A 25813-nucleotide genomic window follows, 5' to 3' on the forward strand; every position below is an offset into this window, starting at 1 on the left:
CTTGTAGCTCTAATTTGCTCTAAACATATGAAATGAAAAAAATCGCGGCAAGGAAGCAGCAATATAATTTAATTCAGTACATTAATAGCTGTAGTATGCATTTTATTACTTCAGCAAAGTTTATAATATTTGACTATGTCATGCTGAAAAATAATCGTATAAATACTACCAAATATAATTAAAATATGTAGGTAATAATTTGGTTCATTCCAAGGTGGACATAAACATGACAAAGCAAAAGTCACCACAAACTAAATTAAACCTAATAAACTTCAAGGATATTGAATTACATTATACACTGATTCATTACAACATTAAAAACCGATAACTGGTTTTCATGTATGGTGTGTGGAGCCATAAAGCCATGGGAAATATTTAGTTTTAAATTACATTACTGCCGGCTCAGAATGTACTCTTTCATAACAAACCACAGATATGGACAGATATGATCAGCCACATTATTAAAACCAGTCAGTGGGTTTCATCTTGTGGTTGACTGATGCATGCTTATGTTATAGAAGCATGTTGTTCACATAATTTACACAAAGACTAATTCACCTAAATGAAGACAACAAAAACATGTCTGTTTACAGGCCAGGTAGTCTTAAATACTTTACATATCTAAATGCAAACATTCCCATACACCGTCCTATAAATCAGCTGTGGTTGAACTTTAAGTACATTCCAACCAGCCCATCGACATTCACAACACTATTTCGCAGAAGCCTGCAGTAAAGTAGGGTGAGCAGGGGTGTCACAGTAGATTTTCTGCTGAGCAAAGACATTTGTACCATTAGCCATCTTGGCAGGCTTGGCTTAGCCTCACACCAGTGTCGAGTGGGAGAGCCCTCAGAGAGATACACCAGGCCTATTAGTGCTTGAAACTACAAAATAAGGCCAGGTAGACTGGGAAGTGATGCTAGAGAACACAAACACGCACACTACCCACAAACACACCCTCAGGCACACAGTTAAATGACGGTTCAATGTCAGCCAAACTGTGCAAGGCGTTGCCTGGCGAGGTATAACAGGGAAACTAATTGCTATCCTACTGTGTACGTGGAGCAGATAATAAACTGGAGCCTCTATCTTCACAGATGGAGAAGTGCACTGGAAGACAATGATGAAAACGAACTCACAGTATGTAAACATGAACCTTTATGTTTAAAACAAACCCCCCGAAATTTGTTTTCCTGTTTTCTTATCCAGTATAAAGAGTACAATTTTAATCTTATTGGTTAACGGCAAACAGTCGGTTAAGAAGCACTGGCTGTTGGTGAGAAATAAAAAAATCTCGGGCTGAATCTCTTCTGCTTTGGACTTTGTACTTGGGCTGAACTCAAAAAAGTTCTAGTCAAGACCATGAGTACTAACTCTGCACAAGAGGAGACCCGGTCAGGTTTCCTGTCTATAGATTTTTTTAACTGGACTGCATTAAATGAAAGGTGGGTGGGTGCGTGCGTGGGAGCGTGGGTGCGTGCGTGCGTGCGAGAGAGAGAGAGCCAGTTGTGACATCTGTGTTTCTGTCACCTGCAGCTCCACCATCCCCTGACAACCATTTCTTTATCTCTGTCTTCATGCTCCTGCCACTGTAAGCCTGGGGACTAGCCAAGTATAAAGGAAGACTGAGAAGAAAGAAAGAAAGAAAGAAAGAAAGAAAGAAAGAAAGAAAGAAAGAAAGACAGACAGAATAGAAAAGAAAGATGTTTTATATTTTATAACCTCAGGCACCTTTGAGATTATAAAATACTCCATACAGCACACGTAATTAAAAAATGACATAGATGGTAGATTGTAGGAGAGGCTTTTAGATGTAGGGGGTGTGAATAAACCTGAAGCTACAATTGACAATGCTGTACTGGATTTTGGGGTTCGGCGAGCAGATGCTCAATGGAGAAAGCTTCACTTCAGCAAATCAAAGACAATTCCATTGATTCATACTGGTGAAAACAAGCAACATTTGACGATTGGGGAAATAAAACAACTGTAGGATTAAGTCTCTCCTGTATATGTTTAATATAGCCCTCCTTATTTTAATTCAGTTATATATTCTCCTTCTCACCCTCTATGATGACCACTTCCAAATAGAGATGCCACGGTGTGGACATTTTCCCACTACACTGGACATTTTCCCAGACGTGTGTTGATTAAAATCTGTAGAGCGTTTACTTTTATCTTTAACATTAGATTTGGCTGTGGGCAGCCACACATTTGTGGTCCACTTGAAGGTGCGTGTGTGTAGATAAGAAGTGCTACCTCCGGATGATGCCATCTTCATCGGGGCAAAATTTGCAGATTGCCTCATTAAATGTTATGAGGTTTAAGTTTAAATCTGAAATGCTTTTTACTTTGACACAAAATCCTTATCGGCCCACTCACCTCTTTTCACTTAATAATGGTATTTTACAAAGTGAAGTTTATTTTTGGTGAACGGTTAATACTACCAGAAATGCACGAAAAAGTACCAAATAGCACTGTCCATAAAGAAAAGAAAAACCTGTGACTGATGGGCAAGTTCGATAATCGGTCTGTGCCTGAACGCCACGTAACATCGACAAACCCACTTCCACGCCATTTTTCTCCGTACCTGTGTCAGGCCCTACTCCCATGCTGACATGCCCCCTCTGTCAGTCATAACAAGGGAGGAGAGGCTGAGGTCCGTGTACCATCAATCCACAGATGCAGCAGTTGAGATGTCAAGTGGCTTCGTAATAGAGCCTCTTTCCACCGGCTGCACACCTACTGCGTATTATGCAGCCAATAATAATGAAGTCAGACATGAATGTGACCTCAGGTGGTTATCTACACTGAGAGGGGAGAGAGGGGGGGGGGGGGGGGGGGGGGGGGGGTGTCACAGCAGTAGTACCAGTAGAGCTGCAAAAGTTAATCGATTAATAATTGACTGCTAAATTAATCGCCAACTATTTTGATAATCGATTAATGGGTTGAAGTCATTTTTATGGGAAAAAAGTCAAAATTCTCTGATTTCAGCCGCCTAAATATAAATATTTTCTGGTTTCTTTGCTCCTATATGACAGTAAACTAAATATCTCTGGTGTGTGGACAAAACAAAACATCATGTTGGGGGTTTGGGAAACATGATCAACTTTTTCACCATTTAAGGGACCAAAACATTAATCAAGAAAATAATCGACAGATTAATCGATAATGAAAATAATCATTAGTCGCAGCCCTAAGCACCAGCATGAAATATAATTGGGCTGCCATTCAAAATTAGGTATTTATCATTCTTAACTGTAACAGGACACTAAAGAAAATGTCACACAGACATACAGTAAACTATCCAGTCACTGGAGGGAGAAGCTCTGGACCACATTGGTGCATTGAGTCTGATTTATTTGACTTTTTTAAATCTGTAGAGATGGAGTCCAACTGTGGGTCGGAATCAGTACAGCGCTGTGAAATGCACCGTCTGTGATAATTAATTTAAAATTGGTGCCAGCTTTTTGATGTTTAGTGGCATTTAACAGTGAGGCAGTCAGCATTTAGGCGACAAAAAATGCCAAGTGGGAAAAAGTGGCAACTTCTAACATCTCGTGCTCTTTGAGACACGCCAGTTAATCAAAAGAGCCTCATTTAATCCATGGTGCAATGTCAAATTTGTCCCCAGCCAAAGCAAATGCAATGCTACAAGTCGACCTGCGAGGTGTTAAAATCGGAAAGCATGTTTGCTGAGACGTATCACTAGTGAGAGGAAGCTGTGTCTAATGTGATGAAGCTCGCTCTCGTCTTACAGAATAGACTTGAGCCTGTCTCTCTCTCTGGTAATGGGCTGTGTTGTGACTTGTGAGTTTGGCATCCAAATCAAGTTTCTGGCATGGGACACTGAAATGCAGCCCTAACAAAAAAAACACACAACAATGACAAACACAAGGTAATTAAACTGGTGCACTGCTTGGTGATAAAGTACATCACTTATTTGCCGCTCTATAAAACAGTACTTGCTAGTGTCTGTACAGAGCAACTGCGGATTTGGAGGGACAAAAGAAGAAGTGATTTCCAGTGGTGTAGCAGTAGCTAGAGCTGGCAAAAATGTTTTTCAAAGGGTCAGACCTGAGCCAGGCCATACAACAATGATAGCTGTCATCACTTCCATGCAGGTATAGTATATCTGCCAATACGCAAAGTCCAGGTATCTGGAAGGAACTTTTTTTATCTGAACATCTCTAGTGGCAACCGCAAATCACACAACCTTAAGCAAAGAAAACGGTGGGTGGAACTCTCAGCCACAATGCAAAAACTACCTTATTAAATCAAGCAATTCCAAGCACGAGGTATTCGTCAGGCCATAATATTCGGTGAGGAGAAACTTCTACAATGCCACTATTTTCATCCCTCCCACACACACACACACACACACACACACACACACACACACACACACACACACACACACACACACACACACACACACACACACACACACACACACACACACACACACACACACACACACACACACACACACACACACACACACACACACACACACACACACACACACACACACACACAGACAGACAGACAGACAGACAGACAGACAGACAGACCTGGAAACATTCCTGGCTTAGCATGCATGGGCCTCTATCCACATACACAGAAAAAGAAACCAAACCACTGAATTCACCACCTTCAAAACATCCATATTGACAGCTCCTGCAGTCATGACGGGCCTAAATGTCATTGCATCCTCCGCTGATGTGTCTATCCTTCCTCAAGCAACCCAGGCTCTAAGCCTACCAAAATCCATTTCCTCTGCAGGCCTCGGGTCTGGCTTGCAGCTTTGGGAGAAAAAACTGTGAAGCTGTCCTGACATTCACCAGCAAGCTTGGACCATATTAGGTGGAAGAGAGGAAGGAGTGAAACGGGCAGCTCTGACCATCTCTCACTCCGATTAGTGCTTTAGAGTCTTTTGGATTTGGCATGTGATAGATAAACCGATGCCAGCCCGTGTAGTCCTGACATATTGGCCAGGCAGGCAGACATTGCATAGACAGGAGAAATCAACTTGTCTCTTTTTTTTTCTTCAAGCTGGGATGATAAAATAACAAGCTGTGCTTTTTTTTTTTCTTCAATATCTTTTTCAGGACTCTTTACATAGCATCTCTGCTGCATTGAGAACAACCTGTGTGGAGTGACAAGATACTGAACATGAAGATCGCACGTACAGCATTATGTCTCACATGTCTCATGCCACATTTAATGTTGTTTGAGGTGGACTGTACTTTCAGGCCACCGACTCAAACCTCGTTTTCACAGACTGAAGCATTTGGCAGACACGATGATGACAGTAAAGGCCTAGCTCTCAGCTTTCTCTGCTGAAGTACAGGGTGGATGAGAGACCTTGCCGTCTCATATTTTGCTAACATTAGGTCCACATTTGTTTAGTCAACATATCAATAGGGGTAGTGTCGAACTGCCGGCTTATAGCACTTGGAGCTGAAAGCATCATCAAATATTAAAGAGGCTGCTGGTCAATTACAAAACTCCTTGAGCTGCTGGTGGAGTATTCAATTTTGGTTGTAATCAAGATAGCTACATGCATATACAGATTGCACAAGGATGCCAAATAAAGTAGGCGTGAAGTGGGAGTTTACATTTAAAGCACTCAATAGATATCAAATCTACAATCTTATATGGATTTTTATTTTATTATAGCGCAAAACAATGAATGTATTTGACGGATGCTATACATGAAATTTCAAATCAAAGACTGACACTAAGCGTAGTGGTAAAAAGCCATCACATTATAGAAGCACTGACAGGAAGACACCTGTCAGCTGCTTTATGTAATCGGTGTCTGCACAGTTACATAAGGACGTACTGGTTAAAAAAGAAGATGAAAATGATCAAGAGCTGGCTCAGTTAGAGAAAACAAAATGACTCCTGGTGAAAGTAAGTGAGCAAACGGGGAGAAACGAGGAAAACTGATATGAGAATTAGCACACACACACGGTGACGGTTGATTCTTGTTATTGACATTTTCATGTGTCCTGAATGACAGTGCTGGTGTTATACCAAGCTCTGCCTGCTGAGTAGGATTGGACGATAATGAGGTGAAACTGTATCCCTGGATACTGACATCGCCCGTTTCATTACCAACATGAAAAAACTTCTGATGCACAATGTGAAATGTGTGTACGCCCAGGACTATTGTCTGTATGTAGCACCTTTCATATAGGAAATGCAGTACAATAAAAACATCACATGCACAGAGTGCTTCATATAAAAAAGAACAGAGATGTCGTGAGTGAATATTTGCATTAAGAGCAAGGAAGGGAGAGATGCATTCTCACTACGTCAGAGATCTTTTATGGTATATTATGAAAAGTGCAAGAAAATTTGGTTCATTATAAAACTGTGACAGTACAAAATAGACTATGGCACAATTACTGTGCAGATAATAACAGGAAACAGATAATTGGCAGTGAAAACAGATACTGTTTACTATGCCACAACTTCAGAATTTATTTTAATCACTGCTTCAAGACAAATAGGCAAAGAGAAAATACGTGTGTTAAAACTGAGTGAGGAGGAAAAGAGACAGAAAGAGACAGGCCTAAGTGTTTCCTGCTGCAGGACACTGTGAGCCTGGTTGATGTCGAGGTTTGAGATGGGGTAGGATGAATGAGCTAAGAGCTTACAGATGTTCTACTCGTGTCTTGCATGTCAAGCTGCCACGCCATGGAACCAAACAGCAGAGCACAGCACAGGTCTGAACAAAACAACAAAAGAAAAGAAGTGAGGGGTGAAGGGTGTTTTAAAAGATATAAAATTAGAGAGCGATGGAATGTGTCTGTGTGTTTTTACAAGCTGTGGGAAAAGGTAGCACCCTTGTCTCTTAGCATCTTACATCTGACATTCCTCTCACTCAAGGACATGAACCACCTGTGTGTGTGTGTGTGTGTGTGTGTGTGTGTGTGTGTGTGTGCGTGTGTGTGTGTGTGTGTATATGCTAATGCTATTACAAGACAATTTCTTTTAAATGGAAGATAGTGGGACTCATAATGGCAACAACACCGCAGCAGTCTATTAGTTTCCTGGCAGCATCACAAATGCCACGGCGTGTGGATGTTTGAGGGAAACTACCAACAGACATATCATAGGGGCTTTTCAACATATATAACAAATGTCAAAACATTTCCATGGAAGTCAAAATAAGGGTGAACACTCCCACAATGAATGGGATTATAGAGGAAGACAGCTGTAATGCAGTTACACAAAGTAGTTGGTCAAACTGGAACAGGGGAGTGGGGAAATCGGAAATCTGCTGAAGAATCAAAATTTAGGTAGCAGTTAAGGCAATAATTTTAGTATTAACCTTATTATTATTAATATTTTTTAAGTGGCTTAGATAATTTGTGTAACTGGGTTTGTATAAAATCTTTCTGATTGCGTGCGTAAGTGAGACGTGGGGCCTAAGGCAAATTAATTAATTTTTTTACTATAACCAAAAGAAATTATAACATAAACATGCAAAAAATGTAATTAAAAGACAAATTTTTCCTTAGGAACAGCCCAATACATACTATAATTTTACAACCAGTTCACATACATTTGGACAAAAATTGAACAAGAGATTCCAGTCCAGAAACACACAATTTGCTACGACAAATTCACAGAACAAAAGCTAAATGGGATGAACTGATGGGGGCAGAGCGGTATTTGGGTCAGCAATGTTCACATTTCTAAATAGTTTATGCTCCAAAAAAATGTTTGTCTATATAACATGGTACTTCCCCAGTGCCGTTTCAGCTCATTGCTCCAAACTCTCTTTACCTTCCCTTCAAAAGCTTTTCAGTCTCCTAATGAGATTAATTAAGCCGGTCCAGAGTTTGTTTAATGAGGCCCCGGTGGCCTGAAGCACGGAAAGCCGTCCCATCGCTGGGACGCAGAGGCTCCACGTTCAAAGTAAGTGGACCAATACTTCAAGTTTATAAAAGATGGTTTAGAACCTTGGAGTAAAATGGTGATTATACATTTAGCTACAGTGCAGGAGGAGACTATTGCTTTAGCCTGAGCAAACAAAACAACGCACTGTAGCCTGCAAACATGACAAGAGTAACAATGCATGCTAATGTTTTAAAAGATAACTGAAGCTAATAATCACCTCACGTCTTGATAGACCACATTCACCAATCTGAGGGTAGAGGGAGTTCTCAATCGAACATCACATTATAGCAGAAGTCGTCATGTAGCAGTTCGGATTGGCTCACAGAACAGCCTCAGAACAGTGACAATAAACGACAATCTCATCAGGTTGATGCTAGCCTTGGTGGGAGGGATTACCTCATAGAAAAGACAGATTGACCATTATCGTCATAAACATGATAATCCCTTCCTGGTCCTTAAATAGTGAACTCCACTCTCAGCAAATTTTTCACGTCATACACTAAATTTTAAGGCTTTGGAGTTGCATTCAGCATTTGTTTTAAGGAATATAGGCAGCAAGCAAGACACTGATAGCTTTAATTTAACATAACCATTAAAACACATTTAGAAACACTTAGAGTTTACCATTAATGAAGATGCTGAAAGCAACACATGCACATTATGCGTGAATTATCTCTAACAGAGAATTTACACAGCTATTGGTCAACTTAGTCAATGCAATCAGTAGTAACACAACTGGCAACAACTGAAAAGGACTTAAAACGACTTTAAACGTGGAGTATCAGAAAGTGAACAGAGAGACAGCGGTGAGTTTGATCAGTCCACATCACAAACTGCAGTCTTAGCTGATTCTATCGAGCTATCGTCAGTGCTGTGATGCTGGTAATTCAATTACTTCACATCAAGTGGTTCCTAATGCACCAACAGTTTTACCTTTCGCATCATAAATTCGATTTTGAAGTTATCAAAATGCAATTTACGAGTCGGGTAATACATCAAATGGGATCCTTTTGGACAAGTCGGGATTGGAAATTAGCTCAAAGGCCATTGGTCGAAGCAGCACCGATACTTCACGTCCGCCTATACACAGAGTGCCTTAAAAGATAGTGGAAGCTTGTTCCCTATTTCTTTGGCTAAACAGACAAACTGCAGACGCATCAGGCGGATAACCTGGCACTCTATAGAGGAGGTTGTTAAGACACTGACTCCTCTGGATCACTACCATGCAGAGAGGTTTACTCTGAGAAAAATACATTATCTAAGACAGTGGTATCAATAAACTCAGACAGGGAGGAAGAGAAAGGGATGAGTAAGGGAATTATAACAAGGGATACAAAAAAATGTGAGTGCCATGCTGGCCTAATGGTTACAGCATGTGGCACACACATCCACAGTCTGATTTTGGCGGTCGACATGGTTGCAGCATTTCATACCCCTTCTATCTCCCTGTGTTTTCTGTCTGTCTCTTCCCTGCTGATTATCACACAAAGGACCGCCACCAAAAAAAAAAGGTTTACAAAAAGACACCTCTTTGACAACATCAAAGAAACAACTTCAAATGGTCCAATGACAGTAGGAAGGAATATATCCACAGACACAGTGGGGAAAAACAACAAGGGGAGAAGCACAAAAATGCAAATGCAGATAAACCAAAGTTCAATAATGCAGTTTCTTATACATATTTTATAACTGAAATCATTTAGTATAGCCTTACCTATTTGCCTCTCGAGATCGGCTGCTTCATCCGGGGAGGCCCTGGGCAGCACCCCAGGGTCACTGAAGCTGGTTCGCAGCAGTGTCCCCAGTACAAACAGAAACAGCACGCCACCTATGACTGGGATGGCCGGGGTCAACTCCACTGCCAGGAACCGACAGCTGATAGGACAGGAAGAGATGGAGAGAGAAAAGGGATGTATGAACAACAAACAAACAAGAAACATATGGTTCTGTGTGACTGGTGATGCGTAGTTGCACTGGATGTTCAGTCTTTAGGGATTACTGGAAAAAAACAAAACAATCAGGTGATGGCCTGAGAGGCACACGTCTGTCTCCTCACACACAAACAGCTCTTCTAAACAGTTTATACACTTGATAGTAGTTGAGATGAGCCCACAAGTTTAGCAAGATGTAATACTTGTTGCTTAAGAACCAGTAAGTGTATATATCGACTTAACAGATGAGAAGAGGCACACAGGAGGGTCAGTCCCCCGTGTTGTAATCTGGTCTAATGAGACAATTTAGCATAATCCCATTAAACGTCCAACAGTGCAGGTGGTTATTACAGTAATCACATTTAGTCAAAAAGAGGTGGGACAAAGAATGCCACATCCCATTTCATTTGCTTGTCTCTGCTCGATTGGATTTCATTTGGGGTCAGCAAAGAGAAGCCACAGCAGACAGGGGAAACTAAAACGAACATATGGTTACCATATGTCTTGAGAGATGGTATTGAGGAATGCAAAACAGTACGGCAAACTGAGCCAAGGTTTTCAGTAAAAATCTGTGTTTGCACAAAGAGTCTTCATCATCTGTTCATATATTCAAATAAATGTTGCAAACGCAAACAGATTCTGTGATTCACAACTTCAAGTATCCATTTCTTTCATTTACTAAAATGAATGCTCTTTGTTAACCGACCGAGATTTTGGAACGAATGCACAAAAACATTGGAAAACAAAAATCACTCCACATAGCACAGGAACACATTAAGGAGAGGCTAAATATCAACGACTGAAAGACAAAGTTATTGATTATTTCAAAACCAATGAAGAGAAACTGACCGGAGATCATTAACAAACTGTCGAAGTGACACTAGTGAGGTTACACTGTTCAACCATATTATTTTTCAAGTGCATGTCTGTGGCAAAATTCCCCAAAAATGTACAAACATTTACATAGATGTCAAATCATATAGCCCCATTGATTTTAACCAAACCTACAATAGGTTGTTGAAGGACATTATATCGCCATCACACCAGCCTTCAGATGGCAACACCTTGGGAGGGCAGTTACATCCGCTGATCAAGGCCAACACTAGTTAATCTAATAAACCAAGCCAAACTATATTTAGCCATGTTGGGTTTCGCCTATGACGGAGGATGAGGAGGATGTAAATATGAACCTGGAGCATTTACTGAGATTTGCTGATCAGTGCTAATTGGAGATCGAGCAGCGTATGTACATTGTCTGTGTTTTCGCATGAACTACTGGAGATGATTACCGCTCGGCCAGCGGGAAAAGGTCACCAGACACATGACACCCTGGCAAAGAGCACAAATTTTATAATTTTATAAACACAAGTGTTGGGCATTCAACTATATTCTCAAGTAAGGTGCAGCTTTCTTGTGAGCCAGTTCATTACAGCGGATCATCCGGAAGAAGAAGCTATTATCAGTATAGCACAACCAGAATAGAGGCTCTTGGCGAGACGAAACAGATTTTTAAATGTTTGAATTTTAAATCATGGTCCTATCTAAATCACTTATGCCATTTCAATGAACAACTTCTGAGCTATGACACCCCATTTGAGTGGACGCTGGCCATTCCTGCTGCTCTACATCTGGAGGGACGGATCTAAGCAAAAAAAAAAAAACACTGGGTTGTCTGGGACATCAGCAGGGGGCTCCAGGCAGGACAGCACTGCACAGCGCAAACACTCCTCCAGTTTAACATTTGCCTGGAGTTACCAAGGTCATCGTTCTGGACACTGACTGTGTCCACGTACAATATGGAGGTTAGACACTTGCGAAGAGGACGTCCATTTTACAGTCCTCTGTGCTTTGTGATTCTCCCTCAGCCTTGAGCTTGTGAACTTGGCAGGATTGAGACACACCTTGCAGCACTGTGTCCTCAGATCATAATCTAATTCAAGGCATAGTTCTGTCCCTGGCTGGGGCAGAGCTCCCGACAATCTTTCTGCTTATAATCTTACAAATTTGACCATTACTCTCTAAACAAAAGACAGCTCTGCTGCTCCTGTCCATCAACATACCTTTGCCGCAAACACTACAAGTACCAGTTGTACAAGTCAGACTGCTTTGTCTTCCACCATGATTATGTAACCAAGTAAATATTACACTACATTATGTCATATTGTCAGCTTTGCTGTTCCCTTGTGCATGTATTGGTAAATTGGGTTACATACACAAGGAAAAATGGGCCTTAGGGGACTTCATTTTGGTCAATACCTCTTCAGTTCATATACTGAATCACAAAAAGCATTTTTAATTGGCTTAGACATCCAGAGAGGAAGCAAATGCCAACAGATTTCTGATAATTTAGGCAGAACTAAGCAATTTGTCATGTGGGAAAATAGCTCAGTTCTTTGTTTTTTGTCTGGGAGTTGAAGTGCATGAAACACATACCACTACCATTAGCAAAAAGCAAACACAATCCTCCAGCTGTTAGCTATAGGTTAAATACAAATATCCACATTACAACCGGCAAGTCTCTTTTAGCCTACGTTTTCAAAAACGATCTCCGTCCAGGCGAGCGCTTAATCTCCATATCAGTTTTAATCCCAATCTATAGTAACGTATAGTACACGACCATTCGTGTACACTGGGCATGTGTGTGTCTATGTAACCAGGAAGCAGATTGTCTACTCTGCGTCGCTTACTGCAGAGTTGCTAACTTACAGAAAATACTTTGAACGAGAAACAACAGTAATGACATGTAAGACCAGGGATTTCTTTTCTCTGACCGATGATGACGTGGCTGACAGTAACTGACAGTAAGTGTAAACAACATTTTGCCTTCACCGCTGGTGGTCTATTTGTGACTGATAAGGACCAGTAAGAAAGTCTTTGCCCGTCCATACCACAATGCAGTTTTAGTATTCAAACTAAAAAGGACTGAGCAGTGTTTCCAAATTTCTGTTTAAGGCACTAGGAAACATCGAAGTAGTTTAGACGGCAGCCATGAACGTAACAATAGTGATGCATTTTAAAACAAAGACGGAGTAATGCGGATGTAGCCTCTTGTTTTATGCATCTCATTAGACCAAACTATTTCTGCTGACCAAAATATGTTGTCCTGTCCTTTCCTTTCTGTATCCACACAGAAAGGACATTTACCAATCTACGTCTACAGCTTAAGTATATCATTTTTCTGTCACCACAAATAATTTTCAATGTTACTATTGTTATTAATCTACTAATATAAAGTATATGAGCTGACAGTTGAGTGCCCAGCTTCACTTAAGTCATTAAGGATTTTTATTAAAAATATTAGTAAGAAGTAATAGTATTCACTCTGCAGTTAGGCACTGTCTGTCTGCATTTGTCCTTGGAAGGCAGAAAATGTCATTACCTGACATCTTTTGATCTACCCATTCAATCTTTTCTCTATTCTGTCTGATAAGTCACACATCACATTAATAGATTTACCAATTGAAGGGGCTAATGAGAACTCACTACAGTCGTAAAAAGATTGGCAGACCTTGAGTGACGGAATCACATCTGCAGCAATTATCGCAAAGCCAAGATTTGAATGGTTTTGAAGTCATCACCACAGAATCCTTCAAACACACTTGTCCTTTCTTTCTGCAGAGAAAACCAAAACATGCAGATGGGTGCTCTCTTCCAGGGAAATATTGCTTTATTTCAAAACTTGTCATCTGGCAAGTGGTGATGGAGTCGGCTGTGGGAGCAGAACAAAGCGCTGCCTCTGTCCTCAGAAGCCGTGTCTCAATGTGTCCGACATCAGGAACATAATGAAAAGGCAGTCATGTGTGATAGAAAGTAGCAGGTCGGTAGAAACAGACAGGAATTAAACACGTAAACCATCAGAACGGGAGGATGGATGCAACACCAAGCCTGCATATCCCATAGACATTGATCAATAGGGATTCATGGATCAGATGCAGGCAGGCCACATCTTGCCTGGTCTAAATTCACCCTGTAAACAATGTCCCTGAAATCAATATTTATCAGAAGCTGAACATGGACGGGACAGACCATGACCAATTTCAACAACCCCCTTCGCTGTTAAGGACTGTAAAGAGAGTGGAAATTGGCAAGGAATTGGACATTTGCAAAGTAACATCTTCATTTCCCCTTTAGGTTGATACCAAATCTTATATTCAACTAAGAATTTAGGGGCTTTGTTGCCATGGAGACGGACATTATTCAATGGCAGACATGGTAAATTTCGAAAGGGAATGTGGTTACCCTGGAAACAGCAACACGAGTGAGCTGAAGCCTCCAAGGAAGGAAAATAAAAGATATTCTCCAAGATATGGAGAATTATAACATAAATGTTATAATGATATTTATTATAACATTTATATGTCTCAACAAACAATATAGCAGACGAGGATGAAGACTGAATTATTGTTTGATTTTATCCAGAAAAAAGTGCCAAGACTGACTACAGATGTATTTAGTTAGTTACAATTTAAATCGGTGTTAATCAGAATACAGTTACGTTCTTAACTCAATAGGAACAGTAAAGGGGATTCATTTTTTTAAGTCAGTATTATTCACTGGAATTTTAGCTGCAGCTCCATTGAATGGTTGCTGGTCAAATTGCCTATTTACTACATCCATGATGTGTACTATATTTTTGGCCAATTATTTCAATCTAATAATGTATATAGCTATAAACATCTGGGCGAGCTAGTATCCTCACTCAGTGCATCATTTTAGATTTACTTTATTAATATCTTTTTCACCCATTGGATGCTTTGGGAAAAGAAAACTGGTACATTCACTGTTTTTTCTCATCTTGTTTGATCATCCTTTTTTCCAGACTAAACGTCATCACAGAGTGACTCATGGGTTCAGTCTGTGTGACAAATTTATTTAGACTTTAAATTAGAATTAAATGTTTCTCACTTTGAGTAATTTAACAGAATATGAACCAGATTACATTTAATGGCCTGCAATTGATAATCTGTAGTGAAATGCATTTTAAAAGTTACTTTCATAACATTGTCTTTATATGTTCACATGTTCTATTCTAGGCAGTTTTACATTTAGTAAGTTTTCCACCTACAGGACAATAAATATGTAGACTGGGACATAGGTTTTACTCTATACATATATTATGCCTTAAAACATTCATATGGCAAACATGACTTGGGATCAATCCTGATGTCCAACCAAAAATTTTCATTCCTGCTCGTTCAACACAGAGGAAAGTCATATATGTAAGTCATAAAATCAGAAATGTAGGCTCTTCCAACTCGTATGCCATACACAAAGTAGCCAATGCACAGATTACAATACAGAGAATTCTGAGGAGTCAGATCTATCATTGATTACCATTGTCTGAAGCTTAAGCAAACATTCAGAATATACATTTTTTTAGACTAAATTTTGTAAATCCCTGTTCCAACCCACTGAAATCCCTGGAGCACAAAGCTAACAAAAACAGACTTGCTGCTCAATCAAAGCAGTTTGAGTGAATTGAAAAGCTGTGTACCCCTATTGCCAGTTTGGAAGTGTAGGACAAAACATTGACTGTAAAGTCAAGGTCCGGGATTACTTCTCTTTGACAGCTTGTAGGGATAATTAATCACCCAAAGGTGCACATCTTTTCTGTTAGTGTCTGTGAATTACTGACAGCTGAAGGCAAAGCAATAAAGCTTTGATGGCTAAATCCTAGGGCAAACACCATAATGATGTACGGTGATATTAGCATGTCACTGAAGAGCAATATTACACAGTGAGTAATGGCTTTAACCAGAGGGTGGTTACAAGCATTCAGACAGCAGTAGGCAGCAGCATGTTGCATTTTTTATGAAATAAGAAATACCTTACATTTGACAAACGCTTTGGCAAAATGTTCAAAAATAAAGAGACAATAGCCAATGTCCCATGAGCCAATTTAAACAGACTTATGTAATGTTTGAAAATCAAAAATCAACAATTTAAACCTAAAACAAAATAATCCATGCACAAGCCAACAAAAACAAGATTCATGAACTCCACTCTCTTTCCCTGAAGACAGCCCAACAACCAAACCACTCAAAACTCTGCTACCCAGGGGTCAAAGATCAGTGACAGTTCAGAGATGCTAATTTAGACTCGGGTTACATTCTTCTCAGGCAAGCCAACTTAAACATTAAGTTTTCGCTCAAAGCAGGAAGCTCTGCAGCTCTTACAACAGGACATGGAGAAAGCACTGTGAAAGCCAAAGTCAATCAATGTTGAGTATGGATCAGAGCTCATAAAACCAATCTGTATGAGCATCCACTCAATCTGCTCTCTTAAATTCAGGTCTCTTTCTACTTACCAAGAGAGTTGTTTTAAATCTTTGTATTTTATTTTTGCAGTAATCATTCAAGCTGTATCATGCTAAAATAATAACATAAACCCAAGAGTAGTTCTATTTATTCAAATGTACTTATGGGAAATAGCGTGTCAATCAGAACAAAGCATCTAAATTAAAAAAAAACCTGCAGTCACCCTGGTAAAGTTGGTGGTATAGTGCTTGTTCAGCAGATGTCCTCTGTGCACTACCACTACCAGGTCTCCCGAGGTTTCCCCAATTTATCTGCTTCCCAAAGGGTGTGCTAATCTCAACAATAATCCACTCCAGATTACCGTTATCACATTTCCGACTAAATCCTCTTATGGTGCCGACCAGCTTTTCAAAACTCAGCTGGGAGTAAATCTTGGGGGACTTTCATCTCTGTCTGATGTGACCATGAGAAGGCTTGCTTCACCCAGCATTGTTGACTGACTGTCGCTTCAGAGTCCCCCAAGATTTACTTTCCTCAGTCATCAACCACACACCTTTGAAGGCAATCAATATGTTGTGACCTCAAAATGAGATCTGTCAACCATGGACCCTACATATATGGACCATATGGTTTAACCCGATGCAAAGATATTTACTCAACAACGATGGAGCGTTGTGTTAAATTGAATTTAAAGCACATGGCTTTATGGTCTTTCATTCTTAAATCTCATTACTCATCAGGCTGCATGGAAACAAGGCTTTGTCAGCTTTGCCTTTCATTACATTTCATTACTTTAGATGGCAGACAAGAGCAGAGCATGACTCTCTGCTTAGCTTTAGGCCAAGTCATTTGTCAGTGAAACAACTGAATATGACGTGCTTTTGAAAGTAGTTAAATTTTTGCTCAGACTAATTCATGGAATCATAATCTCCTGCCACCTTTCAGATGCCACCTTCCAACCAAAATGTGCCATTCACTCAGTTACCCCTGGCACAAAGAGGGGATGTGCAGGCACAGGAAAGCCGTGTGACAAACTGAGGGTCCTGGGTCAGTTGAAAGCTTGGAGCTAGTCAGGGGTAGGAATCACACCACAAACGAGACTAGATCAAAACCTACTATACGGCTGGACAGTGTAAGGTCAATGTGCAAAATTTGGGAGAGAGTTGGAAACTGTTATGGAATCGCCTTTATCTGTTTGCACATTAGTCAAATCGGACATTAGACAGACTTTGCACTAGGGAGCTGGCAAGGTAAAGTCCATTCGATGTCCAGAACAACTGCCTGGATAATGCATGAGACGTGAGATAATGCAAATTGTGATTTGGCACTATACAAATGAAATTGAAGATTCTCACACACACCTCCTCTGGGTAGAAATTTTCGGGGGGGTCGTGCACGTGTGATGGCTGTTTTTGACTCTCAAACTGCACCCCGCCAAAATCAGGGTAACAAATTCCTGTAGGTAAGACTTGCCCACAAATTTACTATATTTTTCGCTTGCTACTTTTATTTTGGAAAAAATGTATTGCGATACCTGGACTTCGCATATCAGCCGATACCGAAAACAGATCCGATACCAGCGCATAAAAAAAAAAGGTATTTTAACAGTGGTATGCTACTAACCCTGTATGGAAGTGACGATTACTTGTGTGGCTCAATTTAAACCTTTTGGAAAAAAAGATACATACAGAGAATGAATGTTATAGAATTTATAGCTGCCACAGTTTATGAGAAAAAAAAAACCTTTAGAGTTTTAAACAGTAAGGTAACAGAATAAAACAGACTTAAATACAGAACTAAATCAAGGAATAAATAACAAATTCCTTTAAAAACTGTTAACAAGCAGCCGCAGTTTAGAAATGTAAAAATACCTTTAGTCTTTTTCTTGAACAGTAACGGTATTAAACAACGATATGGTGGAAATTCCCAACACTGTAGCAATGGACCGTGGCAAAAAGCAGACCAGCTGGTCATGATTCCTGGTTTCAGTGAGTGACAGATCAGCTTTCGGCTTCTACAGCGAGACAGACAGCGTTGGCAACCACGTCTCTGACAGAATGTCCTGTGAGGAATTAAATTCACATCCAAAACATACTCACTTCTAAAATGACCTACTTCTGAGCTGGCGTCCCACGCACTGAGGCTCGAGTTCTCCTGCAGCGGCCACGGGTTCGGATTAGAACCTGGTTCTTTGTAGCACTTCTTCTCCATTCTCTCTCCCCTTTTCACACTACATGCTGTCTAAACAATGAAGGCTTAAAAAGCCCCAAAAAATATCTTAAAAAAATAAAAATAAACAGCCTAGTGTGGCATTCATTGTCCTTGTTTACCTGACTGAAAACGGAATGCACTTTAGTAAATCAGAGTATTTTATGCTTTTATGTTGTACTTATGTATTAAATAAAATGTAAGCCAATGACACTAAATCAGACATGCATTTTACTTCAAATCTTAAATATATTGACAGCTTAGCTTAAGAGGAAGGTTTTCTCTGTGAATGCTTTTGTCTACCATGGGTGCAACTGTTAAAATGAGGACAAAGACTCTTTCGCAATACTTTGCCAACTTGATATTTTCTTGAGGTCACAATTCCACTGGTTTCAACTGTGTCATCAGCGGGAGAGACACAAGGTGGTATGTTTGAGAGGGGTTTTGACAGCTGTTGCATCCTCTGAATGAAGCAGGCCTCCAATGGGTTACAGGGCTTTCTTTCTATTCACAAGAAAATAGGACCTTGACCTGGGTCCACTCGTCCACTTACAGTGTTCTTTAAAGGCCACTTCATTAAGCCTGCGGACAAACACGACTATGTCAACTTAATATCAAGCTGCATTGTTCCATTATCTTACAATTTCTTGCAACTTCTAAAACACGACCTACCCGGATCATCTGGTGGTGAGAATGGAAAAATTATCTCCAAAGGAGGAGAGCAAGAAGATTTTCTCCCTGAATGAAGTTGGACAGGCAGCACACAGTCCACCACACCGTACTGCTCCCAACGAGCTCCACAAATTGAAAAATATATGCATTTCCACAATGTAACAAATTATCTGTACATGCAATGTACAAAGCAATTCTATCATCCAGTTTTGCAAGAAATACTACTGCAGGAAAGAATGGCAAAAGAGGGGGGCAAGCACAGTTTGGGTGAACTCAAACATCCAGCATGTTATCAGGGTGATAACCATTCTGTACACTTCCTGCTCTATGGAAAACATACAACAGTTTACAGTCGCTCACAGTAAAATTTCAGCCGTTAACCCAAATGTATGGAAATGAGACTAATCCAGCCACTGGAAACCCCAGCATGTACTCCTATTGAAGCATTGTGTGTAGATTATCTATAATATATTCTTGATCAATCAAATTATATACTCAATTAATCAATCAACACTTTGTCATTAACATAGTATCAAACCTATAACCCATAACCTATCAAAACGTGCTACATAAATGCAGCCATTTAATTACAGGTCCTTCAATAATAAACAGCAACACACATGTAGACACAATTCATTGCTTAATCTCACAGTCCAGTCCTAATGGACTAGTACATTACATCTTACAGTTTTGTCCACATCAAAATAATACTAAAACCAAAGTGTTTAGTGTCCTCTCTGGCCAAATCTGTAGTTCTTGAGATCAATCCTCACATTTTAAAAAATGGCGTAACATAACACCACCTCAAACATCTGCCCGGGTGAACTTTTACGAGGCGAAAGGGAGAGATGGCAACATGTGCAAAAGCAGCGCACATGGCCGTCTGGAGGGAGCCGGCAACAGAATAATAAACAGACCAAAGTCTGCCGGTCACTAACAGGGTTTATTGTGCATGGCTGAGCACCCCTTAGACAGAGACAAAGAAAACAAGCAGCAAGAAATATGGAGATGTTGCAAGTTCTCTTCTGAATGCTCTGTGCATGTCTCCATCCCTGAGCACCCGCCATCTGTCGGCTCATTCTGGACAGATACAGACCAGGTGGGATCGTACCGCGGGCTAATTCAACAACCACAACGGGATATATGGGCAATTCAGATGACAGAAGAAGCCCTTCAAACTGAAGGAGGAGCGCCTCAACTATGCTGACAACTGCCGAGTGGGGTTAGAAAAAACATGTCCCCTACAGTCACAACAAACGGAGGACATTGCAACAGGCCCAGCTTCATCGATTGGTCACAGAGCAGGAAATGAGGCTATCTGAGTGGGGGAAGTATTGTCAGGAAGCATCTGGCCTCCTCCATGTGGGTGCTGAGGAACATCCCGAATTCAAATTGACACTGCAAAATATGTTTCTCGTCAGTAATTTTATCAACTGTTCCCATTATAAAGAGGGTTGGGGGTCTAGGGCTGCTATGCCCTGTCACTAGCAGTCTGCCCTTTGGTCATGGGTTACGTCTGTATCTCTGCTGAGGTGACAACGTATTGAAAGATGAAGTGGTCAGGGGTCACTGCTGATAAATGTGAAGAACTGCACCTGGACTTCAATATCAAGGCGTCCAAGAAAAAAATAAGTAACTGGCAATGGTGTGGAATGGGACATATCAATGATTTTCACTCATGAAATTGACTGCTAAACAGATTTTGGCCAACGATGAGAGTTTGAGCAAAAAGTTATTTTCATTTATACTTCCCTGCTAGTTATTTTACAATTAATCAGTGAAACACTTGGTCTATGAAATGTGAGTAAAAAAAGGGATGTCAACTGTATTTGCAAGTGTAAAGTACTTGTACCAAGTTGCCATGAATTTTAAATTTGGAAACATCAGGTGGTGTTGTTGTACCGAACTGTATCACATTGGAAGCTGTTTGAGAATATTTTTTCCGTGCCATCTCCATTGAGCGGGGGCAGGATATTAGAAACATTTGCAGTCCAGTACAATAACACTGTCACTAATTACAACCTTATTAATTAACATAAAGCAGAAATATTCAGCCTTTTAAAAAGTCAAACTCATGGCAGAGCTGTTGTATTGGATTGCAGTAGATTGCACGTATGTACCTGATAAAGTTTCCAGTGTGTGCGTGTGTGAGAGAGAGAGAGAGAGTGTGTGTGCGTCATTAACACGGACAATCTTTACAGTGCAGATACAGAACAGCAGCCATCAACCACTACACATGTTTTGCCCGTTAAGCTCCCTCTGGCTCCGAGGCACTTTACCCTGATAAAGACTGTCCGATTGAGCAACATATTCCATGATGAAGCAGGATTCTTATCTGGCATGGATGGGCTTTTCTGAGGTGAAACATGTCATAGTGATTACTCGGGAAAAGGAGAGATAGTGAACTCCAGTGCTTGCGGCCTTTAGGCAAGGGTCTATGTGCTGTATCGTGCAGACGATAGGCCGGATGAGACGGCGTGGAGAGGAACGCGCTGTCGATTGGTTACAGGTTGTTCGACTAGAAGGAGAGGGACAGACGGCTGCTTGGGGAACAGAGGGACTCGGATTGAGGTAGCGCAAGTTGGCAAACACGGGACCTACGGTGGGACAGCAGGTTATCTGGAAGAACGTGAGGCCAAACGATAACACGGTCCGAGGTGTGCGAGCACCCTGTCAAGTAGAAATTGACAGTAGAAACATCACAAATGGATCAGCTAGAGTTGGTCAGGATCCACCTCTTTGCTCAAGGACATCTCAGTCAGCACAGACTGCTACCGGCACCCTTACGCGTCACGCAGAGGCACATGCAACCAGTAAACAGAGCAGGACAGGAAACCTGCACCTTTTCGAAACCGCAGAGCTGTTTTCCGGCGACGACAGCCCCTGGCGAGACACAAAACCGCTTTGACAAAATTCTCTTTTTCAATACTTCCTAAAAAACCAGCAATGTCAAATTGTTGACACGTCCCTGAGGAGATCACAGGAAATACACCCACTCCCCATGATGTCAGTGGCAGAGGTGACCCACATCTAAAACTTTCTCTCTCTCTCTCTCTCTCTCTGACAGCTGAGCCCATGAAATGAAATCCTGAATCCACTGTGGCAGCGGGCTCCAGTCAATACTCACTCGAAGGTGAAGAACAGTCCGCAGGTCACGAGGATGAGGACGAGGGTGAGGTAGAAGACCCCCGTCTGCTTGGCCATCATGATCCTGCCATTGCAGTAGAACTTGTTCCGCCCGGGGAACGACCGCCACTTCCTCTTCTTCGGGGCCCTCTTCTTGTAGGGGGTCTCCATCGGCGTGGAGCTGCGAGTGCTGATCTGGCTGTACTCGCACTCTCTCATGGACTCAGAGACCCCGAGATGCATCAATAGCCGACGTCAAATCTCCACGGCTGAGTTATAATAATAAATCCCGGGGCCTGGGGGCCTGGGGGCCTGGGGGGGGGCTTCTGTGAAGGAAAAACAAACCGCGTCAGTTCAGAAGCACACTCAGGACAAGTTCACGACCTGGTTTCAGACACAACGCGTGTGACGGAGTGCAAAGTGTGTCGGCGATGGGCGGAAACAAAGTTTGTGGAAAGTGTCAAAAGGCTCGCGCCGCGGCGTCCAGCCGGTGGTGACGTCACATTCGCGAGGTCCTCCGAGGAGCGGTTTAGCCTCGGGTGACGGCAGCGCCGCAGGTTGAGGCTAATCGAGCGTTAGCTCAACTTGGCGGACAACTTCACCGGCAGCGTCGCGTTTGAAACAGCAGCCTCTGTTAGCTAGCACGCCTAGCATGTAGGGGCATCTTCACTGGGGCTAACGCGGGCTAGCGAGTCGGCCGGCGAGGTCAACATCCGCGCGGTTGGGGCAACTTGTGTAACTGAGGGGGCTAGCTCGCCCACCCCCGGGGAAACGACTACACGGCCGGAGACTCGTGCTGTCGCGCCGCTCCGGAGGAGGTGAAAAAACGACGGTTGTGAATGTGCGCCCCGGCAGCCGCGGGCAGCCGCCTGTCGAGGCTGCTCCGCCCGCCGAGGCGACAGCCGTAGCCGTAGCCGAAGCACGGTCTTACCGAGGGAGGGCGACGCCGCTCGTCGGTGTCGGGGTGTCGTCGCGTAGCTCGCTCCCTCCGTTACCCGGGTGTGCTGCGAGCCGAGGACAAAGCGGAGAACACCATCTCTTGGAAGTTGAAATGGTGAAAGGTCGCGCTTTCTGAAACTGGCCGCTCGTCGCCGAAGGAAGGACTTGATTTTTCTTGAAAAAAGAAAAGGGGGGGGGGGGAAGGGGAATCCAGAGAAATACCACACGGCGGGGGGCTTCTCAGACGAGCCCCGGCATCCTGACACACACACACACACGCGCGCGCACACACACACACACTGCGAGTGTCTGTGCACGACGCGCAGCCCTACAGCCCCGCGCCCGACTGTCTCGCGGCAGCGATCGGCGAACAATCCTCAAAAATCTGCATCATTCCGCCACGTTTTTGTCCAAAAAAAAAAGTTGCATTCCCTCAAGAGGCGTGCAGGCAAGGCCAGTCGACAGCCCGTCACGTCGGGTCCCCTCCGCACACACTGCCGCCGCCGCCGCCACCCTCACTAAGAGCAAACATCAACACGGGAGCGGAGCCTCCCCCGGCTCCTCCCCCTCGGCCGCGGCCGGACGGGCGTTTCTCAACCTCTGGTCCACGGCCCCGAAGGCGTCCGTTTGGGTCCCGGGATGACACCCCACCTTCACACCTGAATCTGAATCCGGCATAGGGGCTAGATACTAGGGATTTTTTTTTTTGTGTTAATGATTCCAGAAAAATTCTTCATTTAAAGGGTTAAAGCTAAGGTGTGTAATATTAAGAAGAACGTTTTCACAGAAATTGAATATATTGTCCATAATTATGTGTCTATATATGTATAATCACCTGCAACAAAGAACCAATGTTTTTTTTCTTCAATTTTGAATGAGTAAAATATAGTCACATTAGTGGGACCCGACCTCAGCGTAAGTCTCCATGTTTGCTACGTCGCGTTGTGCTGCGTTCCGGTTCCACTGTGACTCGGTAGGATGGGAAAAAAGTCACCGCGCCGACTTCGGGGGTCCGAATTCCGAGGTATCATGGAACGCATCATTAAATATGGTTGCAGAAAACGGTCCAGAACACGTTGCATTCGCTTTGAATTTCCAGCGCTGCAGGAACTGGAAATTGGAATTAGTGGTGCTCCACCATAAAGTGTCCCCTGTTGTGGTTTGCAACTTTACCCTCCAGAAAAGCACAAAAATTACACACTGGGGCTTTAAACTAATGCCTTTACATATGGGTACTGTTGAATATTTATGCGTACAATGTCCCGAAACACAGACTTCACAGTGAGGTCAAGTATTTGAATGAATCAATATGATTCAGGAAGACTGACGAAAACAAATGCTGTTGACAGTAAATCGTTCAATAAATGGGGGCACTGTGTGTCATATTAACTGTGTTTCTACTAAAAACAGACACGCAGTGACGCTGCCTCGTACATGCCAAATACAGTTCTTCGATGATGCAATTTTCCGTTCAGCTCAATGAGTAGAGATGATTGCGTCATCGGCCCACTGTTCCTTTGTCATCTGTCCTCCTCTTAACACCTACTCGGGCACATACACACACATGCACGAGCACACCCCCCCTCATCCTGCTATGAGTGGTTCAGCTCTCACTCCCACAGACGCACAATTATCCACTTTCTCTGAAAAGAAGTCTGGCTAATTCATGTTACATGAGAGGACTTGATTGTTCAGGCCCACGCAAAGAGAAAGAGACGTTTATTTTCTGACTGTAGTTTTATGTTCTGCCAATGCATTTGTTCTAGGATAAGTGTAGGAAGCAAGAGTTCAGGTCAAGCTGGAAATGGAGGATCGCTCATCTGACACACCTGGAAAAGCCTGGAAGCACTGTGAGAATCATGTTCTTTGGTTTCTCCAGTGCCTTCAACACCACCCGGCCTGCGCACCTGGGGGACAAGCTTGAGCACACAGGAGTGGGTCACCACCTCAGTCACATCCTGGTTTATTGACCACCTCACCAACCACCCACAGTATGTGAAGACAGGGGGCTGTGTTTCTGACGCAGTGGTCTGCAGCACAGGAGCGCCACAGGGAACAGTCTTGGATCCGTTCATGTTGCAGACTTCATGTGTAGCACAGTCAATTGCAATCTATAGAAGTTCTCTGACGACTCTGCCATCATCATCACAGATGACGATGACACGGAGTACAGAGAACTGACCCAGGACTTTGTTTACCAATGCACTGTACAAGGAAGGCCAGAAGTGACTACACCGGCTCAGAAGACTCAGGTCCTCAGGAGTGCAGGGGCCGCTCTCGAGGATCTTCTTCGACACCGTGGTTGCATCAGCCATCTTCTTTGGAGTGGTCTGCTGGAGCAGCAGCATGCTGACAGGAAGAGACTTGACAAACTGATCCGGAAGGCCAGCTCTGTCCTTGGGATGCCCCCTGGACACAGTGGGAAGCGGTGGGAGGTGGAGAGCTCCCTCAGCGGTTGGCTGCTTCACCCCAAGTGTGTGAAGGAGCAGTATCGCAGGTCCTTCCTTCTGCTGCTGTGAGACTGCTCTCAGTAGAACACACACACACACACACACACTCACACACACACACACAGTGCTACTTATTCTCCATGCGCAATTATTGTTACTGCTCTGTATATAGTATTTAGATTATATTTTTGTACATGTCAGTTGATTTTTTATATTCTGCTATCCACTTTGCTGCTGTAACACCCAAATTAAGGATCATTTTTATCTTATCTTACATTACCTCCTTCACCTTGCTGGTCAGTGGTATAGCATTTCT

General features: G+C 42.4%; 1 protein-coding gene across 4 annotated transcripts in view; it reads right to left on the bottom strand.

Moving 5' to 3' along the window:
• zdhhc14 (zinc finger DHHC-type palmitoyltransferase 14) overlaps positions 1–23575 on the bottom strand; it is a 39640-nt gene extending 16065 nt beyond the window's left edge. For 2 of the 4 annotated variants that reach the window (XM_047327197.1, XM_035610885.2), the window contains exons 1-3: positions 23040–23573; positions 22110–22434; positions 9629–9789 (exon numbers count right to left, since the gene is read on the bottom strand). In XM_047327197.1, the coding sequence (XP_047183153.1) occupies positions 9629–9789; positions 22110–22351 (403 nt within the window). In that variant the 5' untranslated portion in view covers positions 22352–22434; positions 23040–23573. Of the gene's footprint in view, positions 1–9628; positions 9790–22109 lie in introns of all 4 variants that reach the window. The other 2 variants (XM_047327198.1, XM_035610886.2) reach the window with 2 other exon arrangements.
• Positions 23576–25813: the final 2238 nt, after the last annotated feature.

The sequence above is a fragment of the Scophthalmus maximus genome, chromosome 15, assembly GCF_022379125.1.
Source record: "Scophthalmus maximus strain ysfricsl-2021 chromosome 15, ASM2237912v1, whole genome shotgun sequence".
NCBI lineage: Eukaryota > Metazoa > Chordata > Actinopteri > Pleuronectiformes > Scophthalmidae > Scophthalmus > Scophthalmus maximus.